The sequence below is a fragment of the Tachyglossus aculeatus genome, chromosome 19 (assembly GCF_015852505.1).
Source record: "Tachyglossus aculeatus isolate mTacAcu1 chromosome 19, mTacAcu1.pri, whole genome shotgun sequence".
Taxonomy (NCBI): Eukaryota; Metazoa; Chordata; class Mammalia; order Monotremata; family Tachyglossidae; genus Tachyglossus; species Tachyglossus aculeatus.
In genome coordinates this window covers 11,366,246-11,388,156 of record NC_052084.1, presented here as the reverse complement: position 1 = coordinate 11,388,156, position 21,911 = coordinate 11,366,246, and the positions used below count along the sequence as shown (strand labels likewise).

The following is a 21,911-nucleotide window of genomic DNA, read 5'->3' as shown; positions in this document are numbered from 1 at the left end:
TCACTTTATTATTAACCAACACGAGCATTAGTCAGATCAGTGCTGGGCACCCGGTAAGCGCTTCCCAGCGCTTAGAACAGTGCTTTGCGCATAGTAAGAGCTTCACTTTATTATTAACCAATCCGAGCATTAGTCTTACCGTTACCGCCCGTCTCCGGGGTCCGGGGGTTCCCAGGCTCCGCCCGCCCGCCCCGCCCCGTTCCCGGGCTCCCGGGCTCCGCTTCCGCGGCTGGCGGGAGGGCGGGCGCTGCGGCACTGGGCCCCGGGCTCCGGGCCCCGGGGAGGGGCGGGCACCGGGGAGGGGCGGAGGCTGGCAGGGAGCGGGCTCCCGGGCCACGGGCCTGGGCGCTGCGGCGGCGGCGGCGGAGGCGGGGATGGCCGGCGGGAGCTGCGGCGGGGCCGGGGCCGGCAGCGCGGAGATCGTCCAGCTCAATGTCGGGGGCACCCGGTGAGTCCGGGGGGCGGAGGGCGGGCGCTGCCGGGCTCGCGGCCTGCTAGGGCATCCCGGCCTCGGCGGGCGAAGCCGGGAGCCCCCCCCCCTCCGCCCAGCCTCAATGGCCGGCGACCTTCCCCCGCAAAGCGCGGCCTAATCGCCCCTGCTTGGCACACACTAAGCGCTTCGTACGTGCCACCCTTAGCACCACTATCGTCGCCCCCCTATTGTCATCTGCAAAGCGTCTGCGCCGAAATCGCGACCGTCAGCGGCGAAAACGAATATAATTCCATCCCTAGCGGCGCGGTTAATGCCCTCCTGCTGGTTTTGTTGGCCGTCCCCCCCCCCCGTGAGCCCGTTGTGGGGTTGGCCGAATTGTGAGCCCCCCTTCTAGACTGTGAGCCCGTTGTTGCGTAAGGACCATCTCTCTATAATAATAAATAATAATAATGATAATGGCATTTATTAAGCGCTTACTATGTGCTTAAGCGCTTAGTACAGTGCTCTGCTCATAGTAAGCGCTCAATAAATACGATTGATGATGTGCTGTTCTAAGCCCCGGGGAGGTTACGAGGGGATCAGGTTGCCCCACGGGGGGCTCCCAGTCTTAATCCCCGTTTTGCAGGTGAGGTCACTGAGGCCCAGAGAAGTTAAGTGACTTGCCCAAGGTCACACAGCAGACATCATCATCAATCATCAATCGTATTTATTGAGCGCTTACTATGAGCAGAGCACTGTACTAAGCGCTTGGGAAGTACAAATTGGTAACATATAGAGACAGTCCCTACCCAACAGTGGGCTCACAGTCTAAAAGGGGGAGACAGAGAACAAAACCAAACATACTAACAAAATAAGATAAATAGAATAGATATGTACAAATAAAATAGAGTAAAAAATATGTACAAACATATATACATATATACAGCCCCATATATATATATATATATATATGTATATATATACAGACATGTGGCGGAGCCGACATTCGAACCCCTGACCTCTGACGCCAAAGTCTGGGCTCTTTCCACTGAGCCACGCTCCTTCTCTATATGTTGCCGACTTGGACTTCCCAGGCGCTTAGTACAGTTTTCTGCACACAGTAAGCGCCCAGTAAATACGATGGAATGAGTGAATCTAGACTGTGAGCCCGTTGTTGGGTAGGGATCCTCTCTATATGTTGCAAACTTGGACTTGCCAAGCGCTTAGTACAGTGCTCTGAACACAGTAACCGCTCAATAAATATGATGGAATGAGTGAATCTAGACTGTGAGCCCGTTGTTGGGTAGGGATCCTCTCTATATGTTGCCGATTTGTACTTCCCAAGCGCTTAGTACAGTGCTCTGAACACAGTAAGCGCTCAATAAATACGATTGAATGAATAAATGAATTGTACTCCCCAAGCGCTTAGTACAGTGCTCCGCGCACCGTCAGCGCCCAATAAACACGAATGAATTAACGAACGAACCGCGGGCTCGCAGTTCGGGGCGTCTTGGCAGACCCCGCGGGCAAAATCGGGGGGAACTTGGAGGGAGCCGGGAGGAAGGGGGAAAAAAAAATTACATTTTTGTGCCGCGGCCCGGAGTGTGAGTCATTTCTCTCCCAAGGAAAGAGAGTTTGCCAGGTCTGTTCGGAGGAAGGGGTTAGTTGGAGACAGGGTAGTCGCTGGTACAGACCTCTGGGATAATAACGTGCTTTGTTTTCCTAATGAATCTTTTTTTTAAAAAGTTTCAAGGTCGGGAGGACTATTTTAAATCAAACTGGAAAGGGTTTGCAAAGGCAGTAACAACGCACACTGGTGATTTCAAATTTATTTATAAACTGTTCATCCAAAGGGTCTTAGAGCGTTGCAAAATTCTTGTCCTGGTGTTGCGACCCCCTCTATTCTCTCCCCAGTAGCCCAGTCGTCGAAGGGGAAAAAAGAAAGTGCTCCTAATTTTATTTTGTTTTCAGTGAAATTTGAGATAAATACGAGTGGCTACGTTTATCCGAGTGGTGGGTGTGCTTTTTATGATTTTGCGTTACAGTGCTAGTTTCGAAAAATGGAAGTGATGTAAATTGCCCGGATAGTGAATGGCTGAAAGGTTTAGAGGTATGCGTTACCTGCCCAAATTGTCCAACCCTCTAAACTGCAGAAGAAAAGTACTCATTTTGTGAGGGGAAGAAGTGGAGGAAGGGAGGATTTGCTATGCATTTTTACCATACTCATTTCAAGATCCATCGATCAGTGGTATTTATTGACCACATATACTAAGCGCAGAGCACTGTACTAAGCACTTGGGAGAGTATAATACAGCAGAGGTGGTAGAAGTGTTCCCTGCCCTCAAGGAGAACTCTGAGAACCTTGCAGAATTAAAATAAAATGAAAATAAATGAGATGTCATTTTCATTTATATGGAAATCAGTGACCAAGCGTTTAGTTTTTGGTTAGACCTCATCCAAACTGAACTGGTTTTGGAGGGGAGAGAAAAGGAAGGAGGTTATTACTTTGGAATTATATAAAGCAGCGCGGACTAGTGGAAAGAACCGAGGCCTAAGAGTCAGAGGACTTGCGTTATAATCCCACCACTGCCATTCACCTGCCGTGTGACCTTGGGTAAGTCACTTAACTTCTCTGTGCCTCTATTTCCTCACCTGTAAAATGGCAATGAAATAGCCGCTTTTCCTCCCTCTTGGACTGTGAGCCCCATGTAGGCTAGGGACTGTATCTGACCTGATCTTGTAACCACCCCTGCGTTTAGTACAGTACTTGGCACATAGTAAGTGCTTAACATACCACAATCTTCTGATTATAATAAAGCATTTTTTAAATTAATGGCTGCAAAGCTCAACTTGGAGAATCCTCCAAGTTATGTATATATATAATATATGTAGTATAATATATATATAATCGTTTGTATTTATCGAGCACTCATCCTTTTAAAAGAGCAGCTGGGAAAGTGATGAAGATGATGATTTTACTGTCATATATGATGGATGAGCCTCCAGAAAGTTTTTGGGAACCAGAACCTGTGTGCAGGAATTGATTATTGTGCTAGTGGCTCTACGTGGCGCTAATCACACCCTTTCATTCCTCCCCTCCCGCCCCCCAGTTGTTTCTGCTGGGATGGGTGCAGCAAACTAGTAGGAGGAGAAGGGTGTGGCACATTGCAAAGCGCACACAAGAATTTAACAAACGAAACCAATTATCGCTAAAGTAGCTGCAGAAGAGTGTTGATGTGTATGAGTTGAAAGAGAAGAAACCTAAGAGGTGACAATTTGTTTGGGAGTGAATGGGTCATGCTTATTCATCTTTGTTTACAAAGCTTGTTTGATCTCCTGTAGCTCTGTAAACGTCTGCATTTGTATTGTCTACCTCAAAATATTTCTAAGAATTGTTGATTGACCTGGTTATCTTAACGCTTCTTGAGAACTTCATTGACTAATGAGGCACTTGTCAGAAGACAAAACTTTAGAAACATTTTATAGTCAAATAGAGTCTTTCCTACACCAAGACAGTCGAAAAGATTCCTGAAAGCCCTGCTTAGTGAAAAGTCAGCTAGTTGGATTTTAGTTGGTTTGAAAGTATTCTTTGTTCTCTAAGCAGTTCAATTGATTTTTGACATGTAAGCTGCCATGACTCCTTTGTATCGTGAACAGAGAATGCCTTCACTCATTGAATAAAGTAATACCCAAGATTATTTTTTATTTCTGTCTGGTGGACTTCACTACTGCTTCAGAGAATTTTCTTTTGTTTTTTTTTCTTGGTGCTTAAACTTATGGTCAATAATTCCTTCAAAGCATGCCGAGCTGTCTTGGCCGAGGTGAAGTGCATTCTAGAGTTGTTTGTTGACAGCATAACTGCTTAATTATACCTCATACAGCAATGATCACATTTGTTATATAGAGTAACCTGGGCAGTTTGATATTTTGTGTGAGGAAAATAATGTTGGTGGAGGTGGAAAAATCAAATAGAGCTCTATAAGAATCACATGCATAATTTAGAAAGCAGTTGATTTATTTAAAATCATCCTACAGTATGTAATTTAAAATGGAAATATTATGAACTTAATTTTGGGTGAAAGAAAATTCAGTGTTTCCGTTTTCTGAATTCCATCTTGTGAAATGGTCTTGGGGAATTAGAGAAAAAGTGGGCAGGGAACTTGTCTGCCAACTCTGTTATACTGTACTCTGAACGATGCTTAGGACACATTGAAGACAAACTCAGAGCTGGAAGTAAGATAGGCTATAGAAACGGTGCAGGTGAAGTAATTTGGGGGCAAGGTGTATGAGCCATGAGGCTGTCTCTGCTTAAACACTGGCAAGATCTAGACCACTGAAGGAGAAAGAGGAATTGGTTTGGAGTTGGGGAAGAGTCTAGTGGGGAGTGGAAGCCTGAGGACCTTGGATCACAACTCTGGTGGTTCAGGTTGGGATAAGTCTGGGTTGTTACAGGCAAATGAGGCTGTGGGGGGCTTAGGGGGGGCATTTAGTGAAGGAATTTCTTGGAGAACGGCCCATGCCAAAACACTGTGGCTTTTACCTATCTGTGAGATAGGAGACAGGGTTAGTAATTTTGAGTTTGTGTGTGACACACTCCATTATACTAAATTTCTGTGGACTTGGATGTTAAGAACTCTTCCAACCAGTTCTTCTTTCTGATTGAACTTCCTTACCTTTTCCAGCACATAAAAATTCCTAAGCATTATGTTCATTTCCCAGTGAAAATTTGCAGGATTCATTTTTAAGGGCTTTTCTTCATCGACAAGTCCTTGCTCTTTTCTTGATTTTCAGACCTTTTTTTTCTCTCCAATGATTAAGCTTTTGCCCAAATCTTTAGTGAGTTATCAATTCCTATTACAGCAGTTTTAAATTAAAATTTTAAATTGTAATTCTCCCACTCAAGCATTTCCTATGCCCCATTTCTAGATCATCTTGCTACCATCTCCTGTGGAAAGGTTCCACTTTGTTGAGGGATGAAGAATTTGGGTTTTAGGCAGGTCATTTTAAATTCATTTTGTGTATCTTGCCCTTACAGATCCCAATAAATACACTCACCTCCTTGAGAGAAAAATCAGTCACAGTTGGAGTCATGGGGTATTGCTGGGGAAGGGTGCACAAACCAAAATGGATAGATAGGCCAAGACGTAACTTAGTTACAAAGGGGAACAAGATATAAAGATACTTAGATACAAAGTTTTGCCTAAGGAACTGGGTCAGTGTTTGCTAAGTCCTGCTCATATCAGCCTCTTATTCCAAGCAACCCGTTAGCTTAGTAACATCACATACCTGGTACATAAACAGGTGGAGATGCAAAGTACTAAGATGTCACAAATCTTGCTTAACTGCAAGTAATTTTTTAATCTCTGGAATAATTTGTATTGAACCGATCTCTGGTGTCATCTTACTATACCCATACAGTCCTATTGTGGAGAAGGGTTAACTTTCTAGTCACATTGTTACTTGTAGCTGCAATTCCACATTCCTGTAGGGCTGTTCTGATGTCACAGAGAACCTTCGAGTATCTTCTTTTTCAAAGGGGAGGACTTGGAGCTGTCTTGATGGTTTGTTGTCTGCTTTTCTATGCCCGGGTTGTATTACTAGAGCAGATTTGGAGTTTAGGAGACAGTGGTCAGTGCTGCTGATGTAAGTGCAAGGAGGTCTTCCAAGCCTTTATGCTTGAAATCAATAAGATGGCATTGTTTTAGATCATGATTGAGTCTAGGACTTCTTTCACTTGGGAAGCAAAAGACAATGCTAGTAATTTCAAGCTCATGTTCTGCAACGTTACTGAGCAGTAGTTGATGATTTGCTATTTAGCTAGCCGATCCCAAATGGCCTGTTGACACTTTTCTGTATACACTTCTGCCATAGTGAATGCTTTCGATTCATGTTCTACCTAGAATATGTGCTAGTGGGAGCTCGATGTGCTATCGACAAAGCAACTTTTGCACATGCAGGCAACCTGGTATCAGAATGGGCAAATGTCCCTTGAGCTGAGGTTTTACGAGAGTAAAGCCCTCCCATGATAGGGAAATAGGGGTATGCTTTGTTATCACTGTCCACCTGTACCCTGAAGTCCATCTTGATAATTATCTTATCAAATTTTGATGTTGCTGAGATGAGTCCATGTCATTTGTCTTCATCACCATTTGTCAGTGTTGGGGTATGCTTTAAAGGCAGGCAGAGAGAGCCACTCACTTGTCCTTCAGGACCAGCTTGGGAAGCCAGAGAATAAATACAGGCCAGTTGCAAATCGCAAGCCAAGGAGGAGTAGCTGTGAAGAAGGGAGAACTCTCGAGAAAACCGTGCATCCAGTACCCATCAGGGAGAACTCGCGAGAAAACCGTGCATCCAGCACCCATCTCCCTGAGCTGACCTGTATCAGGTCATTTTGTTTTTCTGCGAGTTATACCATTAAGGACTGTAACCAGCCAATATTGGAGTGCTAAGATGTTGGCACACAGTCTGTCAGTCAAACAGTCATATTTATTGAGTTCATACTGTGAGCCGAGCACTGTACAAAGCACTAAGGAGAGTACGATATAACAGAAATGGTAGATATGTTCCCCTCCCACAAAGAGCTTGATTGATTGATTGGAGTATTTGGGATAGGATGACTGGCTTTCACCAAGCCAAGCACTTTTACTTATCACAGAAGAAGTCATATGCCCCCATAGGCAGTACTGCAGAAAAGTACCGATGCTTGCCCCACTTATACAGGAAGGGAATCTCTGGATACTAAGGCCTCTTCTCCTTACTTCTAGATCTTACAGAAGTTTTTGACATTGTCTCATTAGTAATAATAATGATATAATGATGATGATGATGATATTTATTGGTCGTGTATTTTGTACCAACCACCATGATAAATAAACGTTGGGGTAGATGTGCGGGTGAGATTAGAGTCCGTTCCACAGAGGGCCCACAGATGGAGAGAGGGAGAACAAGTATTTCATCCCCACTTTACAGATGAGGAAACTGAGGCACGGACTTGCCCAGGATCTCACAGCAGGCAGGTAGTGGATCTGAGAGTAGAATCTGGAGCTGTTGACTCCCAGTCCCGTGCTCTTCCCATTTAGGCCATGCTAATAAACAAATGTGGCTGCCCACGAGAAGGCATCACGATTGTCAACTTCTCCACATTGTGTGGTGAGTCGAGTCAGAGTTTAAGGATTTCTGTCTAATCCTTTTCCCATCAGCATCCAAGTAAAACGGCTGCACAGTAGACCACCTCTCCTCATCCTCCGTACTCTCTCCTGCCATGCTTGAAGGTTCAAGGGACCTGAAAACTGTCCTCAGAGTTTGGTTCTGATCCATTCAGAAACTCTTTCAACTCAGTAGGCTTGTGTCATTAATACTAAGCACTTGGGGAGTCAAGTATTCCCTGCCGTCAAGGAACTAACCACTCTAATGGGGAAGATTAACGTAAAAGTAGTTGCGAACAGAGTAATCAAAATAAATTACAAATAAACATATACATGAGAACTAAGAAAAATAACACTAATGATGATGGTGTTTAAGTGCTTAAGTGTTCTAAGCCCTGGGGTAGATACAGCTTAATCAGGTTGGATATAGTCCCTGTCCCACATGGGGCTCACAGTCTTAATCCCCATTTGACAGATGAGGTAACTGAGGCAAAGAGAAGTGAAGTGACTTGTCCAAGGTGACACAGCAGACAAGTGGCAAGGCCAGGATTACAACCCAGGTCCATATGTGTGAGATAGCCAGCTGGTGGTTTTATATGACTTGGGAGGCTGGAAACGAATCTGGAGACGCATATTAATAGAGGTCAGCTTTCAGTTTGGGTCTTATTTGGGGAGTGAGGGAGCTCCACCCCTGGGGAACAGAGTGAGTGAGGGGTTGGAGGTAGGATTCGAGAACAAAACACAGCTAGAAGATTGGCTTGGGAGGAATGGAGGGAAGGGGTGAAGAGGGCAGATAGGTGAGGTGGGGTGAGTGGGTCTACTTTTGAGGCACATTCACGAGAGCACAGGAAGATATCTCTATGAGTTGCTTTGCTAAAGCAGTATACCGTGGTCCTGAGTATAGGTATTTAAATGTGTATGGAAAGTTTTTTTTAACGGAATTTGTTATGTGCTTACTATATGCTCTAAGTGCTGGAGTAGAGAGAAGTTAATCAGGTCCAGCACAGTCTCAGTCCCACATGGGGCTCACAGTCTGCGTAGGAAAGTTATGTAATAACTAATATTTAAGAATGTTTTTCATTGGCTCTGGTTCTTCAATTTATAGATTCAGTACTTCAAGACAGACACTTATGTGGATTCCAGATTCTTTTTTTTCCAGGTATGTCCTGCATTTATCTTTTCTATATTTTGACCACTTACTGAAATTAAAGTCATCTTTAGATTAGTGACAGAATGTTTGCCTTTATTTTAAGGGATTTATGAAAAAGATTGTCTCTAAGATTAAAAATTCTATATTCTTTTCAGCTTGCTGAGTGGAAGAATTTCAACCCTTCGAGATGAAACTGGTGCTGTGAGTATATATTGCTTAACTATGAGAAGAATGTTTTTTTGGAACCTAATCTCTAAATTAAATTTAATTTGCCCATATTGCTTATTGGCTTAAGAAGAATAGGCATATTCAGTATTTAATGACTGTAAGAAAGCTGGTGAATATAGCAATCTTTTTTTTTCTTAAATGGTATTAAGGGCTTACTATGTGCTAGGCACTGTACTAAGTGCTGGGGTAGATAGCAACTAATCAGGTTGGACAGAGTCCGTGTCCCACGAGGGGCTCACAGTCTTAGTCCTCATTTTACAGATGAGGTAACTGAGGCCAAGAGAAGTGAAGTGACTAGCCCAAGGTCACACCGAAGACAAGTGACAGAGCTGGGATTAGGACTCATGTCCTCTAGCTCCCAGGCCTGTGCTTTTTCCTAGGCCACGCTGCTTTCAAAAATATATTAAGCACTTGGGAAGCAAGGGAAGTCCCATTTTCAGCCTAGAGGTGGGTAAAGATGATTCGTGAACCTCACCTCTTGGTCAGAAATGGGACTTAGGTTTCTCCTCATTCCCTGCAGTCACATTAGGGTTTGATTAAATATAACAACCCCCCACATGCCACTGTGACTCTAGGGCTACAACAGAATCAGGGGTTGTCTTGGTTAGAGGACTTGGGTCAAATCGGGATGACTCCTCAGGATGCTTTAGATGAAATTAATTAAATAGAAAGATTCAATGCCAGCTTGGTTGGCATCCATTGAGTCGTGAAGGAATGTGGTGAGAATGCTGTGTAACTCCTAACTAGAGCCTTTAAAGCTTATTGTTACTTTCAAGTGGGCACATACTGGAAGGTAGCCAGTGTGTAATTCCCACCTAAAGGAAGGATTCGAGAGATGTGTGGGAATTATAGACCAGTGAGTGTCATTTCTCTATCTGGCAGTTTGGTTGCATCTATAATTCAGTGTAGGATCACTTAGAAAAGCAACCAGTTAAGGGAAAGACAGCATCATTTTTGTATGGCTAAATCACATAATCCATGGGGGTTTATTAAAATGGAAGGTAAATATGTGAATAAGGGGACCAGTGGTCATAATGCATACTCAGTTCTGTCCTAACTGGCAAAACTGACAGAATTAATGTGAGTTTATCAATACAGCACCACCTGATGTTGGAGGAAACAGTTCATTCATTTAGTCAGTCATATTTATTGAGCACTTACTGTGTTCAGAGCACTGTACTAAGTGCTTGGAAAGTACACATTAGCAACATATAGAGACAGTCCCTACCCAACAATGGGCTCACAGTCTAGAAGGGGGAGATGGACAACAAAACAAAACAAGTAGACAGGTGTCAATACCATCAGAATAAATAGAATTATAGCTATGTACACATCATTAATAAAATAAATACAGTAATAAATATGTACAAGTATATACAAGTGCTGTGGGGAAGGGAAGGGGGTAGGGCGGAAGGAGGGGAGGTAATGGGGAGGGGAGGAGGAGGAGAGGATAAGGGGGGGGGCTCAGTCTGGGAAGGCCTTCGGGAGGAGGTGAGCTCTCAGTAGGGCTTTGAAGGGAGGAAAAGAGCTAGTTTGGCGGATGTGTGGAGGGAGAGCATTCCAGGCCAGAGGTAGGATGCGTGAGGAGAGGCACAGTGCATTGAATATGACAAATAATCTTCAGATCCCCTTAGGCCTAAACAATCTAGATACTTAGGGCATATATTTTATTTACTTTGAAATGTCTGGCAAATTAAAATGTGTTTGAAAATTGTGTAGTGCAATTCCAACGGGATCAAAGCTGAATTTCCAGATGTTCTGGGGAATAGATAAGACCATCAGGGAGAGAGAGGAATGTCTTTACAATGTTAGCCACTAGTTGGTTGTCCTCAAACACAGAGAATGAGGGGGGAAAACCTATATGAGTACATTCCAGGTTTGGGAGACAAATTCAGGTACCCAGTTTTTGACCCTGGAAAAGTTATGTATTTTTACTCAGATATTTATATGTTTAAATATTGCAGAAGAACGTTTTGGTTTTAAACTCTTTGATCTTAGGCATTCCCCCCCCCCCCCCCCAAACTCCAATTTCATCGTTCCTGTGTCAATCGTAGCACATGTTTCACTTGATTACTGTAAAACAAATCTGATATGCTTTGAAAGCTTGAAAACTAACTTGGCGAGTTACAATCTGTTTTAGAGAGCACTTTAAAGTTTTTGGTACAGATGCTATTTAGTAATCTGTGGATTCTGATTTTACCTAGTGCTTACCGTTTTTGTCATCCATTACTTTATTTGATTTTGGAAAAATGAGTTTTCAATTAAAAAAACTGCTTCATGCTACGTTTGAAGGCAGATCAGTTTTGATAATAATTCTCTTGTTCAGCTGAGGAATTTGAAATGTATGAATTAAGTGAATAGCCAAAGGTCAGTCAGAGTTTAGTGCTCTGCTCATTAGCTTATGTAGTCTTGCTAAATCGTTTAATTTTTTAATATCATATGAGATATGAATGTACTTATATGAACCAAAAATACAATATTGCCTCTGTAGGATGGCAATCAGCAATTTGTACATTTTAACTAATGCAAAAGGTAATTACCAGTAATATTTATACATTTTTATCTAAATTACTATAAACAAGTAATTTATAGTTAACCTAAATTGAGCTGTTAATGTAAAACCTGTCTGACTGTTTTGCTCTGTAGATATTTATTGATAGAGATCCAACAGCATTTGCACCTATTTTAAATTTTCTTCGCACAAAAGAGCTAGACTTGCGGTAAGAATATATCTATTTTGATACTATTTTAATGTTTTCATTACATTGAAATGAAGGATTACATATGTTTTTGCATGAAGGGTTTTGTGGTGTTTGACTATCTGAATAATACATGTGGTTCAAACAGGCACCCCTTCTTTGGAGCTTTGAGGCTGTTTGCTTACTACCTCCATTTCCCAGTGTTGGCATCATAAACATTTCTCTTTGAGTAGCTTTTTTGTTTTTAACCTGTGTTTCTCAACATGAATCATCAGTGAGTATCTATGGTTGCTTTTTTTCCCCACATCTAACACAGTATTACAAAGCAATGTGCCAGCTCTTTAACTACTTCTATCTGGGTGTTTCATTTTCTTTCATGCTTTTTCTGGAAAGGATTTGGATGTTACTTGTGGACTGGTAATCTGAAAATTTACAGCCCCATTTAGTTAGCACTCCCTGACAGACGTAGTATTGTTTGCCTTCACACAAGATCAGAAAGTACATAGGTATTTTTGTTACTGTTGTGTTGGAAGCCGATCCATTTGAGAGATCAATTGCTGTTGCAGTTAAGCAGACTACCCTAGTGAAAATGAAGATCTGGATGCAAACCTCTGTTCTTCACGTTTGAAGATGGAATGGCAGACAGTGTGAACCATGTGCAATGCATGGGCTGATAGATAGGGTCCAGAAGCTTTCAAGTTTGCTTTTTCACGGACCAGCCAAAACTGTACTAGCCACTCTCCCCACCTGAAAAGTCACTGTTTTTAACGTTTTTTAAACAACTACTTAACATTCCAAGAGACATTCACCTTACGCCTGGAAAGCAACCACAAAACTCCTCTGCTCGTCTAGCATTGTATCAGAGTTTGTAACTCCCTGCAGGCTATTGCCATGGCTCTTCTGTGCGATAGTCCTACAAAAAACTTAGCATTTCAGAGGAAAGGAGATTACAGCATTCAGTGAGACTATATAACACTTGAGGAAAATAAAATTGTATAAACCATTTACTCTGTTCCCATCACTTACACCTCAATTGCATCTCCATCATTTTAACCTAAAAAGAGTCAGTTACCCATTCTCTGTGGCTGTCTTTTTCTGGTATAGTGGGGCAGACTTCATGGGGAGGACTCTTGGGACCAGGATGTAAGGTGACGGCCCCATGGAGTCTATCCTTTAAGAAAGCGGAAGCAGCACAAGAAGCAGTCGGACTGCTTTTGTAGGAATGTCCTGTTTCAGAGAGGGGCTTCTGGACAGAAACAACATTGGCTCCCAGAGTATATCCAAGGTTGAAATCTCTGCGGAAGGTATTATTTCATGGAAGTTAGAGGCCTTTTTCATGGGCTGATTTCAGCCCTTTATTAAAGTCCCTATCTCCATTGTGGATTTCTTACTAACTTCTGCAACCTTCCAAGAGAAGCCCCTGACCATCATTTTCCATCTAGTACTCAGATGCTCTTGATTTTTAGGTCCTTAAGGAACTGGTTATTCTGAGAGGGAATAGAATTTTGAAAGTTTGGGCACAGTATAGCTTTCCAAACCAAGACATTAGAAAGAATTGAGGAGAATAAGCTATTGACTTTTATACTAGCTTTTTGTAGCTCTAGGACATTAGCAGAAAATATTCTTTTAATTTTGTTTAAAAATATGGAATTGATCCTAAATAGACTTCTATTTTTCCTCTTTTTGTAGGGGAGTGAGTATTAATGTTCTCAGGCATGAAGCAGAATTTTATGGAATCACTCCAATAGGTATGTTTCCTAGGAAAATTTTATGGTGATGACTTGTTTCTTTGCTCTGCTCAGCCACAAGAAATCGGGTCTTATCCTCTGACCACATTTATGCTGATCATCTCTTGTGTTTAATTTCTTCAGTTATCATAAGACAATAGAAATGTCTGGTAACTCTGTCATCGAGTTTGCCCAAGACAGACTACAAGACCATTAACAGATCTAGCTTGCGATTTAAGGATACAAGCCTTGTTTGCAGTTTACCAAAAGGGAATTTGGGCACTTGTTATTTTCTGCTTCACTTCAGCATGTTTCCCATGGGAGGTGCTAGGTAAGGATGGATTGGGTGTAGCTAAGACATCAGATGTGTGATGCACATTTCCCTTCCTATATATCCTGACTGGCTCAAATATAAACCTTTTTCCCTGTTCCCTTCTTTCACTTCTAACCTGTCTGTCTTTTGGATGATCCCTGAAGTCACTCAGGGTTGAGCGGGGGGCAGTGAGTTGGTGGGGCTGGGCGGAGCAGAGAGCTGGGGCATTAAGGTGACATTAGAGTGCTTCTATTGGTCAGATAGATGTGGGAACATCAGACTCCCTGTGGCAGGTTCAGAGGTAACCTACGGTTCAACTTACATCTGAGATACTGTTGTTGATAGGTACCGGTGAGTGTTAGACTTTTTCCTTAGGAGCTCATGACAGAAACAGCAGTTTCTACTGAAACATTCTTTCAAAAACACATTGGCTTCATGAAGATATGACCTGGGAATTCATGTCCTGTAGTTTTTTTTTCCTCATTCCCCAGTCCATTGAAACAAGAAATAATAAAGATTGAGTGCTTTTCTTGTTTTTGCTTCTACTTTGTTCTAAAACACTTTTAGTAAGAAGACTCCTGTTGTGTGAAGAACTGGAGCGCTCATCATGTGGCAGTGTGCTCTTTCATGGCTATCTGCCTCCGCCAGGTATTTCCATCTCCCTTCATTTTGCCCTTTATCTGTTGTTCCTTATGATAGTGTGGATATGGAAAAATGAAGATTTAACTTTAGAGTTAGTGATTGCTTCTCTGCAAGACCTTTAGCATAAACAGAGGTGGCTGAGGGACTTAATTGCATTATGGAAAAATAAAATCCCATCCCTGCCTTACAAGTGAGTTATATTTATTTATAACTTGTGGTTATATTTGTCTAAAATGTATATATATATTATTTTACTCATTGATGCACAGTAAAACTCTGCTACCTTTCAGCAAATTGGTGGAAGGCAGAAAAAGAGACAGTAGAAAGTTTGTGAATTTTTCATCTTTATCCATAGAAAATCATTTGTCATGTTGTGCAGTGACAAAACGTAAAGAACGATTGAGGTAATGGCAGTGGTAGCAACTTAAACAGTTGTAACAGGTTCCATTTAGTACTTGATTTGAATTTTCTGTGTCCATTTATTTTTATCTGCCAATCCTTATTTGTACCTGTCATTTTCTTTTAAAACCTGGTTCAACAGTCACTTGCAACAGAAAGCGTTCCCTGATTTATTTTCTTTCCTTCTTGGTCATTCCATTCCTTCAACCCCACCCTCAGTATTAGTTCATTCATTTATTTATTCACTTGTGTGTTTATCGTCTCTCAACCTTGGTTCATCCCCTGAATTATGTCTTCTGGTCTCCCCCGTAGGCTTGGGTGCTACCTAGGGGGAAGGATCATGAATTTGACTTCTATTTTAATGTTCCTTAAGTGCCTAGAGTAGTGCTTTGAGTATGGTACCTGAATCTTAGGCTTCCTGTTATTGCTAGTGGACTAAAATTGAAATGTTCATGACTTGTATGATATTTTTGTGTTTACTTGTTTAGGCCATGACTCTGGATCTGTAATATTAGATTAAATTATCGGTATAATTTGTGTTGACTATAAACGGAGTACACATTACTAAAATGAAGTATTCTTGCCAAAAGTAAAGGGATCTGATTCAGAAATCTTTACGTTTTTCCCAGAGTGAACCTACGGCATTAAAATCTCCTCCTTCCCTTTTGTTAAAGGCATTCCGTGTCGCAAAATAAGCAGTGCGCCTGTTGATCCCAGAACGGGGCAGAATTGTGACAGGGAAGTGCAAGGAAGTAGTGCTCAGCCTGTTTTCTCTGGACCGGGAGAAGAGACAGTCAAGCTAGGTGAGGAAAGATTTCTGTCTTTTTCATTTTATTTTGTTTTTTTCTTTCTCTCCTTTCCTTTTCTCTTTAATTCATGGTATAATTTTTGACAAGTGCTTAATATCACTTGCTTACTTTCCTGTGGATTAGCAACTGTCAACACAATGAACTGTGGACCTGGATAGTCCTGGAGACTGTTCTGTGTTGAAAATGGGGTTTGTGAAGCTAGCTTCTAATCTCTTGAAACCATTGTCTTTACCACAGTATGGCCTGTAGTAGAAAGAGTATGGGCCTGGGAGTCGGGGATGCTGGATTTTACTGTCACTTGTGCCACTTGCCTGCTATGACACCTTTTCTGTGCCTCAGTTTCTTCATTGGTAAAATGGGGTTTAAATGTGTGTTCTCCCTCCACCTTAGACTGTGAGTCCCATGTAGAACAGGGGGGACTGTGTTCAACCTGATTGTCTTGTGTCTACCCCTGTCATTAGAATAGTGTATATATCTATAATTCTATTTATCTATTCTGACGCTATTGATGCCTGTGTACTTGTTTTGTTTGGGTGTCTGTCTCCCCATTCTAGACTGTGAGCCTGTTGTTGGATAGGGATTATCTGTATCTGTTGCCGAATTGTACTTTCCAAGCGCTTAGTACAGTGCTCGGCACACAGTAAGCACTCAATAAATATGATTGAATGAATGAATAGTGCTTGGAACATAATAAGCACTTAACAAATACTATTATTATTATCATACCACTAGCATTTCATAATACTAATACCTCAAATTTGTTGAGACGGCTTTTATATTTCCAAAGTACTTTCCCGTAACCTCATTTTTTCTACAATGATACCTCTGAGATAGGGATTGGTGTTTCATAGATGAGGAAATTGAGGCAAAGAAAGGGTAAGTGATTTACCTGAGTTTACCCAGTAGTCCAGGGACAGAGCTGGGACTACCACAGCTCTTCCCCATCAGACCACACTGTCGCCAGCAAGCTTTATAATATGCAAAGCCCTATACTAAGCCCCAGAAGTGATTTCATAGACATTAGTGGACATGGTCTGTGACAGTTTATAGTGGAAGGGCAGGTTTGTAGCACTGAGAAGATAAAAAAAGAGGTGAGCAGAGCAGTTCATTATTGATTTTTGGGGAACATTTCTCAAGAACTCTTTGTTCCAGCCAAAGTCATGAGTGATATAACAGCTACAGACAGTTCCAATGTTCTAAATCTTTTGAAGGCAATTTCAGTCTGCCTTATATTGTAGTCTCCCACGTGCTTAGTACAGTGCTGTGCACACAGTAAGCACTCAGTAAATATGATTGATTGTGGCCTGGTGGGTTTCTCCCAGGCTTTGGCAGGTTGAGGAAAAAGAGACTACCTTCTTTTAGGAGAGAGACACTAAAAAGTTGAAAAGATTTTAGATATTTTAGAACAGTTGCCCTGGGTCTTGATTTGAGAGCTAATTTTCACTTTGCAGCTGAATATATTTTCCAAGGGGTCTAACCCAAGCTGGCTGATTTCTCTTCTGCTACTCCATTGGCAGGATTTCCTGTGGACCCACGGAAAGTGCTGATAGTAGCCGGTCATCATAACTGGATTGTAGCTGCCTATGCCCACTTCGCTGTTTGTTACAGGTATAAGAAATCTATAGTTTCTCATTCTTACAGTTATTAATAGTTTCTCATTCTTAGTTATTAATGCAACTTTGTTGATAAAATCACAATGCTTGTAACTATCAATGTTTTCTTGCATTTTTTTGAGCATTTTTCTGATAGGCAAAGGGAACAAACTGCACTTTCTACACTGGGCTGATTGGAACATCTTACTCTTAGAAAGACCACTAAGCTGATAAATGTTGCTTTAAAAAAAAAATAAACAGCCTATTGTCTCAAATAGCATGGACGTATATGAATTCTTCTGTTCTTCCTTGCCATTGCCAGAGATGATTTACATGAGATGTATGGGGGCTAGTGCTGGCTCTCATCAGTCACTCCTTTTCTCTCTCCATTGCTCAGGTCTGTTTTGTTTGACCTAGCTGGGCCTTGTGCAAGACTGGCAGGGAACTGTGAACTGTGGAAACACGTGTTTCTGGAAGGAGACAGGAGAGAATTGAAGCAAGGGATGGATTAGTTGCTGACATTTTTGGAAGTGAAGGACTGTGCGTAGCTAAGCTTGTGTAAAATCTTACTCACCAGGGGGCACATTCATAGAATGATCCTAACCTATAAGAGTATCTATGGGCACCGTTGATGTCGATTAGCAGCAGTAGGAAGTGGGCTTTTTCCCATCCATCATGTCTCTCCACTTCCCCTCTCCACCCTCTAAGCCTGCTGGGAAACTTCCAGGCTTATTCTCATCCCTTCATGCACTTCCACACCCGTATTTTTAAGGTTTGCTATTCTATGCAGGATGTGTAAAGAAAAGAAGTGAAATTGGGTAAGGAATGGAAATGGGAGAGGTAGACGAAGGGATAATAAATGGGGAAAGAACATAGTATGAAAATAATATAAAAAACTGCTTCATTGTCATCAATGGCATTTATTATCTGCCATATGCAGTCTAGATAATTTTGTATCTGCCCCAACTCTTAATACAGTGCTTAGCACATAATAAGTGCTTAATGAATACCACACTGTTTTTATTACTGAGGACATAATAGAGTAAAAGGTTAAATTCATGCTTTTGAGTGTACAATCTAGTGATTCATAGGTATGATGGAAAACATTTGATTTCATTGAAATTACCAGTGCGATATTTATGTTGAAATTATCAGCTTCTACATTTTATGCCCATAATGTAGACTATTTAATTTATTCAATTGTAGTTGTGACAGGTGTATTTAGAAGCTGAAAGGCCAAAGGACATATTTTAAAATCATGTCACAGTTTGAGGAATAGCTTAGTACTATTTATAAACATACTAAGAATCCAGAATTATGATGACAGCAAAATAAATAAATTAATTGTGGATGTGGATCTAAGAGGCATGGGGCTGAGTGGGGTAGGGTGAATAAAGGGAGAAAATCAAGGCAACGCAAAAAAGAGTGGGAAAAAAGGAAATAAGGGCTTAATCAGGGAAGGCCTCCTGGAGGAGGTATGTCTTCAATAAGGCTTTGAAAGTGGGACCAGTACTTGTCTATCAGATACGAAGAGGGAGGGCGTTCCAGGTCAAAGGCAGAGGACAGCAGTGAGATAGACAAGATCAAGGTACAGTGAGTAAGTTTGCATTAGAGGAGCAAAGTGTGTGGCCTGGATTGTAGTAGAGCAGCGAGGTGAGGTGTAAAGTGCTCTGCACACACTAAGCCCTCAATAAATATGATTGAATGAATGAATGAGGTGGTGGGGGCAAAGTGATTGAGTGTATTGAAGCCGATGGTAAGAAGTGGAGGTGGATGGGCAACCAGTGGAGGCTCTTGAGTGGGGAAACATGGACTGAATGTTTTTGTAGAAAAAGGATCTGGGTAGCAGAGTGAAGTATGGACTGCAGTAGAGAGAGACAGGAGGCAGGGAGGTCAGTAAGGAGGCTGATAGAGTAATCAAGGCGCGACAGAATAAGTGCTTGTATTAAGGAGGTAGCAGTTTGGATAAAGAGGAAAAGATAGGTTTTAACGACGAAGGATGAAGCTACAGAACTTAGTGATAGATTGAATATGTGGGTTGAATGAGAGGATAATGCCAAGGTTATGGGCTTGTGAGGCAGGAAGGATGGTGGTGCTATCTACAGTGATGGGAAGATTGGGAGGAGAGGGTTTGTGTGGGAAAATGAGCTTTATTTCAGACATGCTAAGTTTGAGGTGACGGCAGGACAACCAAGTAGAGATGTCTCAAAGGCAGGAGGAAATGTGAGATTGCAGAGAGAGAGAGAGACCAGGGCTGGAGATGTAGATTTGGGAACCATCCTAATAGAGGTTGTAGTTGAAGCCATGGGAGCAATGAGTTCTCCAAGAGAGGGGGTATAGATGGAGAATAGAAGGGGACCCAGAACTGAATCTTGAGGGACTCCCATAGTGGGTGGGAGGCAAAGGAGGAGCCTGCAAAAGAGATTGAGAATGGAGCAGGCAGATAGGAGAACCAGGAGGGGACCGTTTCAGTGAAGCCGAGGTTGGATAATGTTTCCAGGAGAAGGGGAGGTCGACAGTGTCGAAGGCAGCTGAATGGTTGAGGATTAGGATGGAGTCCCTCCCTCCACACTGTTTGCTTCCCTCCCAGGTTTCAGGTAGCAGGGAGCAATTTGTTCTCATGAGGGTCTGCAAGTGTGCTTCTTCCTGACTCAATATTGAAGCCTACAGTTCGTATTTGTAGGTTCAGAACAAGTGAAAACACTTCACTCTGCTGGTGCTTAACATCTGGTTCAAGCTCCTTACTAAAGAAAGTTGTGTGGACAGAAACTAGCAGTTGATTCAAGAAAGCATTAGGATAAATTCATGGATGAGAAGTCCATAATGAGGTTAGTAGAGGGGAAGACAGAGATTAGAAGAAAAAGGTAAGAAATGAACATCTCCAACCACAATTAGAGGGTAAGGAAGATAACCATCACACTTTTCTTCTAGTCTCCCTTTAGCCACTGAAATAATACTGGATTGATCTGATCCCCAAATGGCATTTATCATATTCTTGTGATTTTATTCACAAAGTTACATTACTGTGTCTATCCAGAAGATAGAAAACAACCTTTAAATTGGTTGGATAAATATAAATCCTAAAGTAAATGGTGGTATTTATTAAGCACTTAGTGTGTGATAAGCACTGAGGATGATACTTGACAATTAGATCAGACCCAGTCCCTGTCCTACAATCTGAGTTAAATGATGATCCTAAATGGATTCATTGTATTTCAAAAAAAAACATTCTTTTTAAGTTTGGATTTGCCATTTTCAGAATGTATATACAATTTATAAAGGGTTTTGTTTTTCACAATTATGAGATGTGCAGTAAGGCTTGGAAATAGCTACAGTCTAGTGTATTTTTTTTAGTCTTCAAGTGTGATATTTTTGTAAACTGCAGTGTAATGTACTAAGAAAGTGTGAAAGAATGTAACCTTTCAGTTGGCAAGCCATGTTACTAGACTTTTTTCACTTTGCACATTCCCTGCTTAAAGTTTATTTTAGTGCTCCATCTATGAATCCTTTGGGGAAACACATACTTTCCCTTGCCGTGGATATTTTCCATTCTTTGTAATATAGCCACTTTACTTTGTGGGAGGGATTGAAAAGTCAGATGGAAATAATTGGGCTTTAGAAGTAAAGATCATCGGATTTGGAACAAATGCATTGTGATGCTGCTGCTGACAGTGAAGCTTATGCAAGTCCAACAGTATGCAAGTCCAACAGTGCCCACGCAGAAACCATACAGGTATGGAATTACCCTGAGAATACTTAGGTTCTTGCATGGGCTAGAGGGGAACTTTGTCCTTTGTATACTTTTCCAAAGGGATGGTGGTATTAGTAGCACGAAACCATCCATCCTTCTTTCCTCTCTGTTATCACCCACTCTCCCCACTTTTTTCCAGGGATGTTATCAGTCCCTCTAGGCCTTACTTCTGGAAGCTCTTCCTTGAGGCTTGTTGTCCTGGGAAATATGTGGTAGTGCAACGTGTGAGTAGCTTAGCTCTAAGGTTAGGCTTCACTATGCTGGAACATTTGACATTTTCTGTTGAGCTTCTTTCAGTTCTGCCTCATAGGCTTGAAGACCAAACAATTTTTCCTCCATATTTTTGCCTTGGAAAATACCTTAGGTTTGGAAGAAAAAATTCCACATCAAAATGGAAAGGCATTAGTCTGTCTATATTTCTTTGCAGCTGTCTCTTCAGTGTTTTTATTCTGCTACATACTTTTCTTATCTGACTTTGTTTTTCTAAGAAAAAACAAATAAACATCAGATTTCCTCCTGTCTCATGCCCAACAGCTCTGTCCTCAAAATAGGACAGTCCAGCCTCCCGAGCTCCTGTCTCTGAAGATGACTGACCCTAACTAGAGGTGTGAGCAGGTCATAGGGACTGATTCCAGATGAACTTGAACAGAGTTCTGACCCCAGGCATCTGCATCCCGGGGGTGTTTGGGATTAGGTTGTGCCACCCTGGAAATGGGTTTGTTTCTTTGGATTGCTCCGTTAGCATCAAGATCTGAAGCTTCAAATTTAATAGGGAGCAAATTGCATTTTAAATAATTTATTGGACTTTTTTTAAAGCATGGAAACATCTATGCATCTTAGTCATGTTTGTCTTTTGTGGTCTATTCATTGTTATTTTTATTTTTTTCTGCTCTTGTTTCCCTGTGAGGTATGATCAGCTGTGTTAAGGAAAACTTTTCATTGGAGTAGGAGGGCCTTGACCTGCTCTGGGCACATGTGTGTAACTGTGTTTGCCCACATTGCCTTGTTCTATTCAGATAGACCGTGTTTTCAAAAGAACATTCC

General features: G+C 41.7%; 1 protein-coding gene across 1 annotated transcript in view; it reads left to right on the top strand.

Annotated features, from left to right (window-relative positions):
• The first annotated feature begins 368 nt into the window (after positions 1-368).
• KCTD3 (potassium channel tetramerization domain containing 3) overlaps positions 369-21,911 on the top strand; it is a 41,749-nt gene continuing 20,206 nt past the window's right edge. The window contains exons 1-8 of the mRNA XM_038761167.1: positions 369-448; positions 8,663-8,716; positions 8,863-8,908; positions 11,582-11,655; positions 13,324-13,382; positions 14,242-14,322; positions 15,390-15,518; positions 17,042-17,132. Of these exons, the coding sequence (XP_038617095.1) occupies positions 375-448; positions 8,663-8,716; positions 8,863-8,908; positions 11,582-11,655; positions 13,324-13,382; positions 14,242-14,322; positions 15,390-15,518; positions 17,042-17,132 (608 nt within the window). The 5' untranslated portion in view covers positions 369-374. The remainder of the gene's footprint in view (positions 449-8,662; positions 8,717-8,862; positions 8,909-11,581; positions 11,656-13,323; positions 13,383-14,241; positions 14,323-15,389; positions 15,519-17,041; positions 17,133-21,911) is intronic.